Source organism: Mesocricetus auratus, unplaced genomic scaffold (genome assembly GCF_017639785.1).
Source record: "Mesocricetus auratus isolate SY011 unplaced genomic scaffold, BCM_Maur_2.0 Super-Scaffold_100013, whole genome shotgun sequence".
NCBI classification, from domain to species: domain Eukaryota; kingdom Metazoa; phylum Chordata; class Mammalia; order Rodentia; family Cricetidae; genus Mesocricetus; species Mesocricetus auratus.
The window spans coordinates 8,139,986-8,159,290 of NW_024429196.1; the positions used below are offsets into that span (position 1 = coordinate 8,139,986).

At 42.0% G+C, this 19,305-nt stretch overlaps 1 protein-coding gene across 1 annotated transcript in view; it reads left to right on the forward strand.

Moving 5' to 3' along the window:
• The window catches only part of LOC121143481, a 50,906-nt gene extending 33,383 nt beyond the window's left edge, over nt 1-17,523 (forward strand). Inside the window, exon 11 of the mRNA XM_040755334.1 lies at nt 13,244-17,523. Coding sequence (XP_040611268.1) covers nt 13,244-13,336 — 93 coding nt within the window. The 3' untranslated portion in view covers nt 13,337-17,523. The remainder of the gene's footprint in view (nt 1-13,243) is intronic.
• The last annotated feature ends 1,782 nt before the right edge of the window (nt 17,524-19,305 follow it).

The window sequence follows — 19,305 nt, forward strand, 5'->3', positions numbered from 1 at the left end:
TCTTGGCAAGGCAACCCCTAGCAGTGACAAGCAAGGGACAGGGCTAGTTCTCCTGCTATCAAGTCCTCAGTGTCAGATCTCCCAAAACCACACAGCAGCAGCAACTCTTCTGTTTTTTCCAGGTGTGGTATAGGGGCCTCTCTCTGGAGTGCTGCAGCTGATGAGAGACAGGACCATCTCTATTGAAGCTGGGGGAATTTATGGGCTCTGGAATGGTTGTTTGAGGCAGAAGTAAAGGGAGAGCATCTCTCATTTTCCTAAGCTGCCATGTTACAGATGAGTAACGCAGACAGTTCTCCCATGCTCACAGATGGCTGGCTCTGCCAAAAGAATTGGCTTTATTGTACTGCCCAATGGAGGGACAGTACATCCACTGCATTTGGTTTCATCTGGTGGGGGATAGGGGCAGCTCTCTCACCCTTAGGACCTCAGGGCTAGCTGTCTTCCATTCTTGCTGTTAGATAACTGTGGGGGCAGTTCTCACCCACACCTCTGCCAGCAGGATCAGCTGTATTTTGTTGCCCAGGTGAGGGCCAAGGTCTTCCCTCCTGAGAGTTGCAGATGATAGGAGATAGGGGCTGCTGACCTCAGGGCCATTCTCCCAATCTCCTCAAACATTGATGGTTGGGGCAAAGCATGGGATCTCTCTCATGCCCAACATTTTTACACTTGAAAATCACTATAAACTCTGCTAAAACTATGAACAATAACAATGTCACAGCCTTAAGAGTAATGATTTGTAAAGATTTCCACCACTAAATAAACTATCCCGCTATTTTTAACTTCACATCAATGAACATTTCAGAAACTGGATCCAAATTCCTTGAAAGAATGTAATGCGGAAGCTTCTGGCAAACTCACGGGAAGTGTATTTAATAGCACCAGAAACTTCATGACCACAGCCCAGTATCATGAGCTCACATCAGAATGTCTCATTAGGCTGACCTTCTTCTGTGCCTTCTGTAAACCATAGCTCCAGATTCTATCCTATGCCCATGAATTAGTTCCATATGTCTAATGAGCCCGTGGCCACTATTATTAGAGTGGTGATGATCTGGTACCCATTTCCCATGTCAATCATGTTTCCCCACTGTAGAGATGATATCTGAGAAGTCAACATGATAGAGGAGAGTTGATTTTGGCTAAACATTTCAGAGCATTTCTAGTCTACCATGACAGGAAAAGCCAGATGAAAGTGTTCTGTGTGTTGCAGTAGGACCATGGGTCCTACTGTTGGCCATGAGCCTGCACAGGTTTTCTGCATGCTATCTCGCCTGCTGTGAATTCATATAAGCTATTGCATTGCACTGCTGTGTGCAGGAAACACTCTTGCATAATCCACAACTATTTAGAATTTTATTTTGAAAAGGATTTAATTTTTGCATTCTGTTCCTAGTTCCCCCCTCTCTCCTCTCCTTCTGCTTCTCCCAATACCCCCACCTCCCATCTGCTCCTCAGAGAGGGTAAGGCCTCCCCTAGGAAGTCTTGTAAGTATGTTCCTTCATCTCATTGAGAAAGGACCAAGTCACATCCCCACCTCCCAAACCCCTCTGTCTAAGCTGAGCAAGGTATCTCTCCAAATATAATGGGCTCCATTAAGTCAGTTTGTGCATTAGAGTTAGATCTTGAACCTACTGCCAGTGGCCTCTTATATTGTCCCAGACACCCCATTGTTGCCTGTATTAAAGGAATCTAGTTTGATCTTATGCAGGTTCCCCATTTTTCAGGCCAGAGTCAGTCATTTCTCACTAGCTTGGATCAGCTGATTCTGTGGGTTTCCCCATTATGGTCTTGACTCTTTTGTTCATATTATCACTCCTCCCTCACTTTGATTGTACTCCAGGAGCTTTGTCCCTTGTTTATTTATGGATTTCTGCATCTGCTTCCATCTGTTTCTGGAAGAGGATTCTAGCTTCTATGGGATTGTAGATATAGATAGATTGTAGACTGATTATCTTTTGCTTTATGTCTTGTATCCAATTATGGGTGAGTACATACTCTATTTGTTTTTCTGGGCACAGGTTAACCTCACTCAGGATGTTTTATTTTTTAATGTCTTTTTTGGTTTTCAATTTAAGTCACAAACAAGGTTGCTTCACATGTCAATCCCAGCTCAGGACGGTTTTTCCTAATTCTGTCCATCTGCCTGCAAATTTTAGGATGTCATTGTTTCTTAACACTGAGTAGTAATCCATTGTGTAAATGTACCACATTTTCTTTATCCATTCTTCAGTTGAGTGGCATCTAGGTTGTTTCCAAGATCTGGCTATTAGGAATAATGCTGCTGTGAACATAGTGTAACAGATGTCCTGTGGTATGAATGTGCCTCCTTTGCGTGTATGCCTAAAATGGTATTGCAGGGTCTTGAGGTAGGTTAATTCCCTAATATTCTGAGAAATCACCATACTGATTTCCACAGTAGCCATACAGTTCTCACCCCCAGGAAAATGGAGACGTGTTCCCATTTCTCCACGTCCTCTCCAGCATAAGCTGTCATTGGTGTTTTTGATCTTAGCATTCTGATCAGTGGAAGATGGACTCTCAGAGTTGTTTTGATTTTCATTTCCCTGGTGGCAAAGGGTGTTGAGCATTTCCTTAAGTATCTTTCCACCATTTCAGATTGTCCTTTTGAGAATTCTCTGTTTATATCTATACTCCATTTTTAATTGGATTATTAGGTAGTTTAATTTCTAGTTTCTTCAGTTCTTTTGTATATTTTGGAGACCAGGTCTCTATTAGATGTGGGGTTGGTAAACATCTTTTCCCATTCTGTTCTATCTTGTTGACTGTGTTCTTTGTTTTACAGAAGCTTCTCAGTTTCAAGAGGTCTAATTTATTAATTGTTGATCTCAGTGTCAATGCTACTCATGTTCTATTAATGGAGTGGTCTCCTTTGCCTATGTGTTCAACTGTATTTCCCACTTTGTCTTCTATGAAGGTCAGTGTGAATGGATTTATATTGAAGTCTTTGATCCATTTAGACTTAGGTTTTGTGTGTGGTAACAGATATGAATCTATCTGCATTTTTTACATGTTGACAGCCAGTTATACCAGCATCATTTGTTGAATATGCTTTCTTTTTTTCCATTTTAGCTTCTTTGTCAAAAACTAGGTATTCATAGGTGTGTGGGCTGATATCAGGATCTTCAAATCGATTCTATTGATCTGCCTGTCTGTTATAGCACTATATCAGGACTTGAAGTCAGGGATGGTGATGTCCCCAGATGATCATTTATTGTACAGGGTTGGTTTGGTTATCCTGATTTTTTTGTTTTCCCATATTATATTGCGTATTGTTCTTTCAAGGTCTTTGAAGAATTGTGCTGGGATTTTGATGGGAACTGCACTGAATCTGTTGATTACTTTTTGTAGGATTGCCATTTTTACTATGTTGATCTTGTCTATCCAAGAGGATGAAAGTTATTTCCATTTTCTGATATCTTCTTTAATTTCTTTTCTTTTATTTTTTTAGGCCAGCCTAGTCTACAAAACAGTTTCAGGCTAGCCTTAGATACATATGAAATGGTCTCAAAACAAACTACAAACAAAAGTCCACAAAGTCTGATGTCAGTTTTGTAATGACAAAACCCAATATAGCCTAGGTATCTGCATTGGAAATATTTACTGTCTATTCTTCCTTATTAAGAGATGTTTGCTGCCACTGTTAATTTATATTGTCTTACCTTGTTTTTAAATGCATCACTGTAAATTCTATAAACACTTTGTGGATTGGACCATGGAGGTGATGATTAAGGAGATTGTTTTAAAAACAAAGCTGAGATTCCCAGTAGCTGTGTAAGGTTTTATCCTCTTTTATTTTTATTTTTTGTGTCTTCATCAGTCCCATGCTGGATTACCAGGCATCAGCCTGGGATTCAAGAGCTAATCCTTGTCATGTCAGCTGTTTCTGGGGGTTAAACCAGCCCAGTCTTAATCCCTTTGGTCATCAGTCCTCCCTCTCTGTCACTGGCTATCTTGAGTTCAGCTCAGTGCTTAGCTGTGGAAGTCTGCCTGTTCTTCTATCAGCCACTGAATGAAGGTTCTGTTTCCCAGACTCTCTGGCCATGGGATTGTAGGCTGGAACTCCCCAGATCTATGTCTAAAATCCATATATGAGAGAGTACATGCCATGCTTCTCTTTTTGTGACTGGGTTACCTCGCTCAGGATGGTTTCTTCTAGTGCCATCCGTTTGCCTGCAAATCTCAGGATTCCATTGGTTTTTTTTTCTGCTGAATAGTACTCCATGGTGTAAATGTACCACAATATCTCTATCCACTCTTCGGTTGAGGGACATCTAGGTTGTTTCCAAGTTCTGGCTATTACAAATAATGCTGCTATGGACATAGTGGAATAGACATCCTTGTTGTATGAATGGGCATCTTTTGGATATATGCCTAAGAGTGGAGTTGCTGGGTCTTGTGGTAGGTTTATTTCCATTTTTCTGAGGAATCTCCATACTGATTTCCAAAGTGCTGAACAAGTTGGCACTCCCACCAGCAATGGAGGAGTGTTCCCCTTATACCCCATCTTCTGCAGCATAAATTGTCATTGTGTTTTTGATTTTAGCCATTCTGACAGGAGTGAGATGGTATCTCAGAGTTGTTTTGATTTGCATTTCCCAGATGGCTAAGGATGTCGAGCACTTTCTCAAGTGCCCCTCAGCCATTTTAGACTCCTCTATTGAAACCCCTCTATTTAGTTCAGTCTTCCACTTTTTAATTGGATCCTTTGGTGTTTTAGAGACTTGCTTCTTGAGTTCTTTGTAAATTTTGGAGATCAACCCTTTGTCAGATGTGGGGTTAGTGAATATTTTTTCCCATTCTGTGGGCTGCCTTTTTGTCTTGCTGACTGTGTCCTTTGCCTTACAGAAGCTACTCAGTTTCAGGAGGTCCCATTTTTTAATTGTTGATCTCACTGTCTGTGCTACTGGTGCTATGTTCAGGAAGCTGTCTTCTGTACCAATTCGTTCAAGGGTACCACCCACTTTCTCTTCTAAGAGGTTCCGTGTGGCTGGATATATGTTGAGGTCTTTGATCCATTTGGACATAAGTTTTGTGCATGGTGATAAACATGGATATGCTCTCTATGTAAACGGCATATTTCAGAGCTGTTCTCCCACTGTTGTCAATTGCATTTGCATCGGCACCATGTTCTAATAAAATTGCCAAACAATTTTCATGGCCGTACTGTGCAGCCTGTGGGTATCACATCAAGTAATACATTGGAAATATAAGAAATTCAAGATGAGCATTCCATGGATTTCACTCATTGTTTGCATTTAGTTGAGAAAAAATCATGTTTATTCTCAATATTTACAGCAAATACGTGTCATACTGAAACTGTTGGCTACTATCTACCTTAATTAGTGCTTTGCTGCTGTAACTGTCACGGAGATCAATGTCGCAATTCCATTGCAGTAGGAGGGTCACTATATCAGGATGGCCATGTGCACAGGAATAAGGAAAAGGTATTCTGTAGAAATGAGGACATTTTAAGAATTTATATAAGACTAAGTCAAAGACACACAAGTATTCATGTAACTGTAAACATTATTAAGTCAGTAAGTAATTTTCTTCTGACATATGGGCAATATTTATCAGCTGCCCATTATTTCATCTCCACATCTAAATCCCTCAATCATAAGATGGCGATCAAAATATACTCATCTCACAGGACATACTGGGACAATTCAACAAGAATACTCATAAAGCATTTAGCAGGATTTCTACCACAAAATTGCTCAGTGTTAAGATGTTTTGTTATTTTTTTCGTTTTGAGAAATGGTCTTGCTACAGAGCTCAGGCTGGTCATGAATTCACCATGTGTCTCAAAAGCTTTAAAACGAAATTCTCCCACCTTCAGCAACTGGTACCTGGGACTGCAAGTGATCACACTGTGCCTGGCTTGTGATCCTCTTCATACACTCTGACCACTCTGCATTAGAATGCTACTTCTGATTCATGGCATATTAAGCTTTGACAGAAGTTTTTAGATTTTATACAGTAGATGGGCATCACAACCCAAGTGCCCATGTTAAATCACACATGTATATTCTAAATGATTTTGGGAACTCTAGTAATAATATTTCAATAAATTTAAGATCTGAAAAGTTTGGTAGGTAAAGGGAGTGTGATGATATAAAATTATATAAAAAATATAACTCTTGATTTATATAATCTTCAGCAAAAGAAAAATCAGAACACAGATGACAAAATATGGATCATTTTATTCAATACTGAGATTTACACAATGTGCAGAAATAGCATGTTTCAATGGTAATTAATATGAGTATCTGAAACTGCTATAACTTTTCAAAATGGCTGCTCTTTACAATTTCCTAACTTGTGAAATATTGTTATTTGAAATAAAAGAGGCAATAGTTCAATTGATGTTGATTCCAACTTCTTTAGAATTTCTACATATGGCAGGAAAACATGGACACTTTAAGGATGAGTGGCATTTATAGGCAGTAAAGTAAGTGTGTTATGTAAATAGAGAGCCAATGTGTGTTTGGTGAATTCGTGGGTAAAAATAATAAAGTTGAGGAGTTCAACTTTATTTATATTTAATAATTGTGATAACTTAAATAAGTTTAATTAATAATGCTATTAATTCTCTTACAAATCATAAATCACAGAATGAATGAGACTGCAATTATAATTGTTTTAATCAGCAGGCTGTATGAGTTAAAGTTACATACTGTCTGTGATCATTCTCTTCCCTTAAGACAAGAAAATGACATCAACAAAGAAGTCCACAAATTTAACCACAAAACCTCTGCATTGGTATTTGTTTTTACTCCAGTGTGATTCTCTGGTCTAAAGTCAGTTTCGTGTGTGTGTGTGTGTCTGTGTGTGTGTGTGTGTGTGTGTGTGTGTGTGTGTGTGTGTGTGTGTGCATGCACGTGCGCACGCGCTTGCAAGTGCCTTTGTATGTTCTGGATGAGTGATGGTAGCTAATCTTCACCATGTTTATGTTTTATTATTGGCACATCAAGACCCATAGCTGTGAGAAGTTTGTCATTTAAAGAGTTACAGAATAGATTGATTGTGATTTCGAACATGTATTTCAACACTCAGGAAGCTATGTTGATTTGTTTGAAGTGTCAGTTTGTCACAACTTAGAATCACCTGTGACCAGAACCTCAACTGAGGAATTACATAAGTCAGGTTTGCCTGTGGCATGTCTGGGGGGTATTACCTTGTTACGTGATATAGAAAGACACCGTATGGGTGGCACTATTGCCTAGGCTGGGACTTGAGTTATGTGAGATCAATGAAAGCTAGCAGTGAACAAACAGGTTGCATTTGTTTCACTCTGTTCTTGACTTGTGGATGTGGTGTGACCAGATCCTGCTTCTGACTTCTCTGCTATGAACTATAACCTAGAATTGCCAGCCAAATAAACTCTTTGCTCACCCTGACAAACGAAATGAAACTATGACAATAGTTAAGTGACCTTTAAGAAGTTTCATGGTGAATAACTGATAACCATTGAGAATGAAATACTAAACTTACCAGAAAAATAAATATGGCAATGGCCAGAAAGAATTACACACAGCACAGTGCAGATTCTCCAATACAGACTAATGATGTCATAGAGATATGTAAATTAGATTATCCAATGGTTGTTATTTGTATATGGACTTACATTAATTATTCAGAGTTTATCAAGCACAATGAGAGGTGATATATGTGACCATATTGTCCAAAATTTTCCAAAGTGAAAATGCACACCACTTTTATAAAGCTCATAGTTATTTTCTCATTTCTGTGTTTCACTTCTCTTGACTTCACAGAGCCAAGCTCTTTTCTATTCATGTTTTCCTTCTCTCATGACTGCAGTCATTATTAAATATTTTTAAGAAAAATGTACTTAAAACAAAGGAAAACTCGAACTAGTGAATAATATTTGCTATCTGATCTTCGGGAAAATTCAACTAAAATGGCAGTGTCTAATTATTTCTGTATAATAAAACTGTACATATATAATAATATAGTTTCATAATAAATCTACAGTTTCTATTAAAAGCTGTCTTTACTTAAGTGCTGTGGAATATATCAATATACAGGTACAAATAGGATATAAGAAATTGTTATGTGTAAAATATGGGTAAACTTGCTCTTCCCAAGAACTATTATATTACTACTAAATGTTTATTAATATTTCTGCGTGTGTTCATGGCAGAAATCACAGATAAGAAAAAAGGAAGGAGCCATCTTACAAGGATGGCATATTACAAGTGAATTATTGATGGCCAGCTTGAGAAAAATAAATAAAACAAATGAGTCTATGGGAAAGAGATAAGGGAAAACACTGAAGTCACAGTATAGTTTTCAGACAGATGAAAACCTCAGAGACATAGAAAGGTTGGGTGGCGCTGATGAGGAAGCAGACTGTGTGGCCACCCTAGGCCACAAGATAAGACCAAAGCTCCCACAATCCTGAAACCCAGTTGGAGGACCCCCTTTGAAAATGACTCCAGAGAGTGAGGTTAGCATTGGACGAGTCCACCTTAACTCTCTGTATTCTTCATGTGGGTACTCAGACCCCATCTCGAAAGGTTGCCTATTAATTCAAACTGAGTTTCTTTGGGGGATTGAAAGAAGAAATAAGGACAAATGGGTGAGCATGAGGTGCCTGGGTGAGAAACAACTGCATCAAGCAGTCACAGAAAAGAGGAGGGCTGGACATCAAAGACTGAGAATTCCAAGTGTCTGGGAACAGCACAATAACTGCCAAGCACAGAGATTGCCACCTTTGGTTTTCAAGATGGCCTCATGACTAAGTCATCACTCTAGACACCACCACTGGAAGCCATGGCAGTCCCCTCCTCACCCTGGTTCTCTGGGCTAGTTGGGGAAGTTGACTTTTCTTTCTCCACGTGCCTCCCAGCCTGCCCCTTTGACCGAAGAAGGTCAAGAATTTCTTCATTGTGGAAATATCTACCCCTCCTCCCCCATGCCCCTGCCCCCCACCGTGGGCTTTTGTCCCCCCTCAGGGAGAACACAGTGATACTGATAGGAAAAAAACAGCAAGTAAGTTTTGCCACCAGCACCCACGACCACGACAAAGCATCTACGGGAAGCCCTGTAGGGTAGAATCCCAGTAGCACAGGTATTCCATCCCACCATCACCTAGCAAAGCTTTTAAAACAGTCAGTCCTACCATTGGGACAGCCTAAGTCAGAGAACTCTGACAGTTCAGGCATTCTAAGCATGCTTACTACATATGCAAAAAACCTGATCCTTGAACTCCGCCTACTATCTCAGCCTATTGTTGCCTTCAAACAACAGAGGCATTGAATAGCCAAGCAGCATTTGCTTAGGAACCCTTGAGTCTGCACAGGTTGAGTCTCCAAGAACACTTTCCTAAAGCCTGCCAGTCACATTACCCTTTGCCTGACTTTCCTTCTGAGGCAAATGCCACCTAACCCCCACTGCTATCTACAAGGGTGAGGTGGGGGTGGGGGATTAGCACCACCAGGCACAGAAGATGACTTTAGTGACTCCAGAAGCAGTGGCAAGAGTTACTTCTTTGCAACTTTCTCAGTGGAAACGTGCACCAGAGGACATGTGAATCATTTCATCGAAATGTTTCATCGTGGCCGTGCCTGATGACACACAAAACCATCATGCCCCATGTTGCCTGCCCCATTTTCTGCCCTGTGGCCCAGTTTTGCCTTCCCTATTCCTTGCTGTCAGATGAGTCTCCTTCAGTTAGGAACCTTATGTAACATTTTATTTTTTTAATCCTTTAGCCCTCATGGGTCCTAGAACTCCTTTTGTTCTTTTGTTAATTATGTCAGTTTGAAGTTTGCTTGAAGTTTGCCTGAACATGAGCCTAGAAAGGAGTCAGTAAACAGTGGTCATCTTCCACAGTCTCTGCCTGACTTCCTACCATAAGCTTCCTATCTTTGGCTCATGCTTTGGCTTCCAGTATAAACAGAAATGACCCCTTTCCTCCTCCAAGTTAGATATTGTAATGTTGTCAGGTCATTCATTGTCTCTGGAACACCACTGTTGGTAAGAACCGGGGCATTTCTCCTGCTACAAAACATAAATAAAGGGAAATTGGAAAAATATCCAAATGTACATTTATTGTAGTGATAGGTTATGACAGTATATTGTTTGGATGCACCCTAGCTGCTACAACATTTAAGAAATACAGTGCAATATCAGTTGTTTCTGCATAGGAGCCTCGGAATTCCCTAGTAACAGATTTTGCCCACGTTCCCAATGTCAGATATGAATTTTCCCTTGTAGAGTGGACCTCAGATCACATCAGAAAGTTGGCTCTGTGCATGACTAACTACTCTGTGCCACTGTTGCCTGAGCTGGCAGATCTCTCCTTATACTTCCATTATGAAACATGCAAGATTTGCAACCCAGTAGGAATTTTACCTTAACTCTCCTGGACAGTCTTAGTATCAATTTATGATACACATGAGATAGTTCATAGGGTGGAGACAAGCTTTATTTACCCAAGTCCTGCAGCCAAAGCATATGATGCATTCAGCAATAGGATCTTATGATCTAGCTCTGAAAAAAACACCCAAGAGCAGTGGCATTGGTCTTTATTGTTTTAGGGTCTTCTGTGACCTCTGATCAAAAGCTCTAAGGGGGTGACCCACACAAGCACTGGCAGGTGACCCCTCTAGCACTTGGAGTAACAACCTTAAACCTTCTGGGAGCATCTGTTTGCATTCTTCACAAGTTATCTTTGTTCATTCCTTAGCATGTACAGGCCCAAGCTGTTGTAGAATTCTCCTAAACACCTTAGTTGCTATCACTTGTGCCTTATCCAACCACAAAGTACACAGCAAATCTGACCTTTGTATCCTCTGTGAACTAAGCTCCCATGCTTGATCTTCTGGATGCAACTCTTAAATGGGTTTCCAGATCTGCAAAACACTCAGAAGTTAGTGACTTGCCATCTATGTAGCAAAACCTTTTACAGAGACAGGATAGCACAATGTCCTGAACCACCATCCCATAATGAATAGCAAAATTACAAATATAACCTTGGCAAAGCAAAGCACTTTGAAGGTCTATTGTTCAGAGCAAGTGTCAGGCAATCACATAAGTTCAAAACTAAGAAAAGACAAAAGCAAACTTAAGCAAGGTCTAAATCAGTGTGGAAAGACTTCATCCATTTGTTTTTTTTTTTTGGTTTTTTTTTTTTACGAGACAGGGTTTCTCTGTTTTGGAGGCTGTCGGTCCAGCCTGGCCTCAAACTCACAGAGATCTGCCTGCCTCTGCCTCCCGAGTGCTGGGATTAAAGGCGTGCAGCACCAATGCCCGGTGAGTTCATCCATTTGTATCAGTTGTTTGGCTAAGGTAAATGTTGGGTACAGTATTGTTGCTAGGAGATGTTTACATAATTAGCTCCTCACGATTATCAGTCATTCCCTCATCTATTTCATATCCATATCCTAGAGCTCTTCTGTGCAGCCTCCTGTATTTCTTCAGACAGATGAACTCATGAACTCAGTGAGGCTGAATCTTTTGTTCAAAGGATGTGTTTGTCACTTCCCAGATATTGGACATGCTTGTTATGTGTTTTTTTTTCAAGGAAACGAAAGGCCTGCCTTTGAGGGAAAAAATTGTTTTCCAATTTCTTTACAGTTTTCGTGCATGGCTAAGGAAAGATACAGAATGTTAGTTCAGTTTCTTTAGTAACAGGCTAGCTCCCTCTAGCGGTCAGTTTCCGAATTTTAGCAGCATTCCCTTTTAAAAACAGTCATTTCACACAGAAAAGCTTAGACTCTAAATCTTAGAGGAAAATGACTGTGGATGAATTTTGGTAAAAGCTATTTTAGCAAACATTACATTTAATTTCTATTTTAATTACTGGCTTTTGTACCTAGAGCTAGATTTACCAAATAAAAAATGGTAGGACTCCCAGGAATTTTAAACTTCAGATTAAAAAAAAAAATGGGGGCTGAAAAATGCCTCGATACACTAATCTGACCCCCATACTTATATATTTTATGGAAATTTTATTTATATATTTAGGAAATTAGGAATCTAAAGATCAAAATCCAACTCTACGCCATTGTTACTGACACCATAGTTTGCCATTGGCTGTGCAAGCCAAAGATTCCTGAAAATTAGCAAAAGTTGTCCCTCAGAGAGGGCACTCAGGTTTGGGCTCCAGGGATGCCCAGGGTTGTGTCTTCACATAACCCGGTAAAATGATCTAACATGCACTCTCCATTTACAAGAGGCAACTTTCGCTCCCTCACCGAATCCTCCTCTCCCCATCTTCAACCTGCTTGTCAGGTAAGGAATTAGCACTCAGCATCCTTTCTCCCAGAACACACAGCCACTGAAAGGGTAACAAAACTTTGTCTCACAGTCAGAGCCCAGGTTTCATGCCTTTACCCCAAAAGAATCAGACCAAGCAGGGCTGAGTTTGTAGCCTGCTGGCAGCATGTTTACCTGACATGTGAGAAACTCTGGGTCCAGTTCCTGACACTATGTGAAACTAGATATGGAAAAGCCTAAGTTTAAGGTCATCCTCAGCTACCACACCAAGGGCTAGGCCAACCTGAGCTTCCAGAGACCATGCCTCGTATCACATAGGCATTCCCAAGGTGGACTGCTGCTTAGGATTATGGAAATAGCATGTGTCCTGATGGGGTCAGAATCTCCACAGACCAATTAAAGCAATATTTCTAAAGCTTTCCAAACAGTTCCAAAACTGAGAATGACTGTTCCAGGATGGAGACTGCTAAGCTGCTCTGTGAAGTGTCATAACATAAACATTTAATCTCTGTGGGCCATACAGTTTTCTGTTGCAATACACTAGCAGTTATGTCCTAGCATGGACAATACATAAATGAACACCAAAAATCAAACTTTGCAGAATTCTCAGATCATTGTATATTACTGTGCCTTTTACCTTTCCCGATTCCTTTCTTCATCCTACCCTCCCTCCCTCACTCTTTTTTTCCTACTCTTCCTTTGGTTCTTACCCCCTCTCTCCTTGAGTATTAGAGAGACCCCACCCCTCACCATGGAATCCAGGCTGACTTTTAACTTGTGATCCTCTCAAGTCCCGGGTTATAACTGTACTCCACTCTACTTGGCTCTTTTCAATCACTTTAAAATGTAAAACACACTCTTAGCTCTGGAGCAGGGCTTGGCTCTGGGGCCTTGCAGGTCAAGCCTGTCTACAGTCTGTTTTTGAGAGTAAGTCTGCTGACTTTCCCTTTCTATTTGGTTTTTCCTCTTGTAGAATCCCCACTACTTCTTCACAGACGATGAATTCCTGCAGGTTAACTCGAGCGACGCTCCATCATCCGTGGCAACCGGCTTCTCCCTTCAGTAACTGCCTGATCGTCTTTAGAGGTTCATTTAAAAAGCTAGGGATGTCATCATTTTGTACCCAGGAATGTGCATAAAGCCAATGTGTTACTGTAAAAAAAACCATTCTTTAGCCAAACACCCTGTTAAGGGTTTGCCTCTCACACAAAAATTATAGTAACTAGAAAGAGGAGGTCATGAATCCATTGTAAGGGCACATTAAGAACATTAAAAGACTCTGTGATGACCGGGCGTTGGTGGTGCATGCCTTTAATCCCAGCACTCGGGAGGCAGAGCCAGGCAGATCTCTGTGAGTTCGAGGCCAGCCTGGTCTACAGCGTGACTTCCAGGACAGCCTCCAAAACAATACAGAGAAACCCTGTCTCAAAAAAAAAAAAAACAACAACAACAAAAACCAAACAGAACCTGTGGGAACTTTTTGCCAACATATTTTATCATTTGGGAGTTTCACACAATGCACCCTGACCACACTCACTTCCCAGTCCTCCCAGCCCCACCCCTCACTCTTGTGACCTCCCTCAAGAAAAAGAACAGAAAAAAAACAAGTCCAATTTGTGTTGTCCCTATGCTCACTGGATCGCGGTCAATTCTCAGTGACCAGCCCCTTAAATAGAACTGAGTCCTTCCCGTGCCTCACTCCCACCAGAAACCATCAACCTTGGGGAGCTACACTTCAGCATCCCTGTCACGACTTTGGAGTTCTCGAAATGGCTTCCTGTCTAGACCGTTACTTTTGGGGGTAGGGTGGAGAGAGGCTGCCACAGAAGCTTTCTGTCTCTCATTCTCAACTGAGTCTGCAGTCGTCGATACAGCTGCAAAAGAAGTTCCTTGTCCTCTGTAACGCAGATCGACTTCCACATGCTTTCTGGCAACAATAGCACCAACTGCTGACATCCACAAGGCCTCCGACAACAGCACAGACCACAGACCTCAGCATAGTCTCTGGCAGCAATACAGACCACAGACGTCAACATGGTTTTTGGTAACGGCCAGACCATGGATATCCACACAGCCCCCAGCCACAGCAGAACCACAGACATCAGCGTGACAGAACCTGGACCTCCACATAGCCTCGGGTCTAATCCAGACTGAACCATCCTCCATCGGGGACACCCTGCCTTAGCTCAGAACCAGGAAGAGCATCCGGCCGGGCAGTGTGTGCAGGGTAGAGCCTGCATGAGCTCTGGGCTGCTGCACATCACCCTGCCAGTCGTGCTCATTGCTGGCATGCTCACCTGTCCCAGCAGCCTTTCCCCACACCTGTCTGTCACTGCCATCCCATCTCCGGTTCCCACTCTCCACCGCACACTTGCTGCTCTCTTCCTCCATCTCCCCACCTCTCCATCACGTATTTGTTCATGGAAGTGGCATTGCAAAATGGCAGTGCATTTTTGGTCCAAATAGATTTCACACTTATTGCAATTAGTCATTGGTCTAGTTCAAGGTTTCTGGCTTTTGAGGCACTATAAATACGGGACCATCATCATGACTTGCCTCGGATATCCTGCTATTGTCCAGAGTTAGGGTGGCTAGCACCATTGGCAGGATGTACTGGGGCAAAAAAAAAGTCTATGAACTGTGGGACATGCTAGAGTTTGTGATACTCCTTCCAGGCACAGATATGCAGTGGTGAGGAGGAAAAGGAGGAGGAATAGAGGGTGTGTGAGGTGGAGAGTTGGGACTGGAGATGTGGGGCGGTGTCAGGGCAGGCCCTGCTCAGCAACGTCACGTGATTTATCTGCTGCAGCTGCACTCTCGTCCACGCACCAAGTCCCCATGTCTGCTTCTTCAGGATGCCTGGAGCATACTTGAATGTTTATCTAAATTTACATCTCCGCTCATTCCCTACAAAGTGGTAAATGTGATGATCATTTAAGTCTAGAATGCCCCTCAGTGGGTCCCAACCCACAGGAAAGCATATGAAAAGAAAATGGAGATATTTACCTTGGATGTTTTGGAGAGTTTCCTAATATTTTATTAGTATAGTGATACTTAATAATAAATAATATGATAACTTATGTAATGATTTACATTTCAAATGATAGATTTTTTATAAAAGGAAGATGGTTTCTTAATCTGTACCAAAAATTCATAGCATCCCAGATAAAGGGTAAATTCAAAATGGCTTTGGAGTTAACTTTTACCATTTTGTCATGGCCTCCTAACTTTTGAAGAACAAGCTAATAGGAAGCAGAGAAGATGTTAAAGTGAGGATTCTCAGAGGGGATCATGGTCCTATAGCAGCACAAGTACTAATTGCCACACAGCTCATTGAGGCCCTCATCTCTTGCTCATTGCAGAGGAAGAGTAGGACTCTCTGGCCACAGTCCTGGCTGGGTAGTCGACCTGCCGACAGAGCCTTCTAAGCCTTGCTTCCCTAGCCTTTCAGCCTTCGTAGCTTGTGCTTGTGCACTAGGATCCCTGGCTTCACTCAAGCAGGGTGGGCTTTCCTCCTTCCCCTTAGTGTGTGTTTACACATCCCACATGTGGCCCCTGACAAGACTAGCCTGCACAGTCTATCTGAATGTGTCTTCAGCAGGACCTGGAGCTTGGCAGATCTGAGCCTTCTCCATGTTCTCAAGATCTGACTTCACCTATTCTCACTCCCCCTCCTCTTTTTCTCTATCTCTTACAGTTTCACAAAGTACCTTGAGCTAGCTCGGTAGCCTGTGTGGGTTTGAATATGTGAGTCTCATGCCTTGACATCCTAAGCATCCAAGAAGCTGGTGGCATTATAGACATGTTGTCCCCAGGCCTGGTGTCATCTATCTCTTCTTTTAGTAACTCTTTCTTCTCTGCTTCTGAGGCTTCCACTACCCCCACCCTACCCCTCACCCCCCACCCTATTGCTAGACTGGAACTAAGCATCTCATGCCTGAAAGTGCAGGCCCCCAATGCTGTGCGGCTCCTTCCAGAGCTGATAATCAGCTTTTCTCAGCTATTAGCATGTATTTCCCGGGGGTGGGGGGCTCTGTCCTCTTCTAACCACACAGGGGTTCGGGGACTGTTTGTTAACTAGGTCCCTGTAGACCACAGGTTTCTAAGGCTTCTAGAGAACCCATTTCACAGATGAAAAATATGACTATCAAAGACCCTTTCCTCTTGGGGAAGTTGATGACTTCTCTTTTTAAACTTTTTTGGGTTTTTTTGTTTTTCAAGCAAAATCTCACTATGTATCTCTGGAACACCTTGACCTAGCAATCCTCCTGCCTCTGTCTCCTGGGTTATGGGAGAGCACCACCATGCCTGGCAATCTGTTCTAGACCCACCTCAGGCATGAAATGATGAGAGAATCCATATGAGACCATGTCTGTTCAAAGTTAATGGCGACACAAACAGAATAGTGAGTGGTTTAAAAGCAACTGGAGAGACGGCTCAGCAGTTAAGAGTGCTTGCTGTCCTTGCAGAGGACCTGAGTTTGGTTCCCAGCTGCCATGATGGGTAGCAACCACCGGGAACTCCAGATCCAGGGGGCTCAACTTTTTTTTTCATTTTTTTAAATTAGAAACAAGCTTCCTTCATGTCAATCCCAGCTCCCTCACCCTCCCTAAACTCTTCTTTTGCTGTTGTTTGTATTGTTTTTGTCTTTGTTTTAAGACATGGTCTTACTCACTACAGAGTGAGACCATGGCTCTTAACTCATTAGGTAGACCAGATTGTGAGAGAACTCACAGAGACCCACCTGTCTCTGCCTCTTGAGTGCTGAGACTAAAGGTGTGTGCCACCGTATAGTCCCCCTGTGCATGTGAGTATACCCACACAGAGACACATCGTTTTTGTTTTGCTTTGTTTTGTTTTGTTGTTTTGTTTTTTGAGATAGGGTCCTTCTATGTTGCCCTAGCTTTCCTGGAGCTTGCTTCATAGGTCAGGTTGGCCTCAAACTCACAGAGAACCATCTGCCTCTGCTTCCCAAGTGCTGGGATTAAAGGTGTATGCCACCATGACGTGGCCAGAGATATATAATTTTAAATAAATCTTTTAAAAAACAAGCTGATAATGGAAAGACATATAAAATGTCCCTGTATGTAGAAGGGTGTGTTGAAATGGATGCTTCCTGTACCTGCCTGCTTAGACACTGATGCAAGAATTCTCTTAGAGGTGTGTTTCAGCATTAATTGATGGATAATCACATATCTCTTGAACACTAGTAGATGCAAATAAATTACTCTGTAAAGTAATATTATCAACTTATATCCCTACCATGTGAGTATGGTGGTATTTAATCCTAGGACTCAGAAGGCCAAGGCAGGAGCATCTCAGTTCAAGATCAGCCTGGATGGCACAGGAAAACCCTCATTTTTCATTATCTGACAGCATTAAGTGGTGTTAAACTTTAAGTTTTCATCCTAGGGCCAACAAGATGGCTCAGTGGGTAAAAGGCTCTTACCACAGAAGCCTGGTGACCTGAGTTTGAGCTCCAGAACCCACATGCAGTGGGAGCAGAGCCTCATCCCACAAAAATAACCCCACCACCAGGGTCTCTCTATGTAGCCAGGGTTGGACTGGCTCCCATTAAGTAGACCAGGATGGCCTTGAACGCATAGAGATCTGCCTGCATGTACCTCCCATGTGCCACCATGCCAGGCACAAAGTTGTCCTCTGACCTCTGTGTGTATACAATGGCACATTAACCCCAAGAGACAGAGACAGAGACAGATACACACAGAAAGAAAGAGAGACAGAGAGAGAGAGAACTCTCTTTTAAAATGTTCCTATGATAAACCCTACTTGGTAATGTCCATAATAAGCTAGTTTCAAATACATTTTCCTATCATTTTTATTAAATTGGACTGCACAAATTTAAAATAAATGCACTATTAATCTTATAAGATCAGAAAAGCTTTTATTCTCTGTAACTTTTTTCTAGAAATCTGTGCCTTAGATTTTCTTGAGGATAGATAGATAGATAGATACATAAATAGATACATAGATAGATGTCAAAATTGTGATCCTCCTGCCTTGCCTCCAGAGTACAATTAAACATATACACCATCACATCCACATTCCTACCTTGAAATTCAGTAGCACTTGTCTAAAAATCAGGATGATCATAGTGTTATTATTTTATAATTAATTTTCATAAATGACTACCACTGTTCAGATTTTCTCTTTCTCCTTTGAGTCTTTTTGGAAATTTTCTACATAGTTGCCAACTTGTCTGTGTCTTGACATTGGCTGGCACAAAGTTACTACTGTATGAGACTTCCTGGGGACGGAGCCTGCAATGTGCTTTGCCCACGGGTTTGGAAGGGATGCTTTTTTTTTTTTTTTTTGCTTCCCTTTTTTTATTTTATTTTTTAATTATTTATTTTTAAATTTAAATTAGAAACAAGGTTGCTTTACAAGTCAGTTCCAGGTTCCTCTCCCTTTCCCTCCCCTCCTCCCGTGCCTCCCCCCAGGAAAGGATGCTCTTACAGTGAGAGAAAGGAATAGAAGAAACCAATATTGGACAGAGGAACAGGATGAGATGCTGTGCTGGGCAAATGACAGTGCTACCTGACTCCACAGGAGCTCAGGTGTTACACTGGCCCTTTGGTATTGTCCTGAGTCAGCCATGGGCTGCATCCTCCAGGGACATTGCTGAGGCAGCTCCTGTGGCTCAGGAAATCCCAGAAGATGCCAAACTAAAATCGTCTGTGGCCAGCACTCTGGAGGCTAGGAATAAGATTTTCTCGGTGAGGGAAGGTGAGGGTGCCACAATGCTTTTCACAAAAGGCACACCCTTTCAGCTGCTCAACTCAGACCTGGGCAAGAATGTACACCCTTTCAGACCTAAGACAGTCTAGAAGAATGAGGTTCTTGAGACAGACAAGCCACAGCCTCTCCCACAGCAGCTGGCCTTTGGAGCTGCAGTCTGCCTCACCGTCCCCGTCCCCCCCCCCGCCCCCCCCTCCACCTGCTCTGGATCCTTCAACGCCCTCACCCAGTACATATGCTGTCCTACTCAGGCCAGGGTTAGCACACTACCTCCTA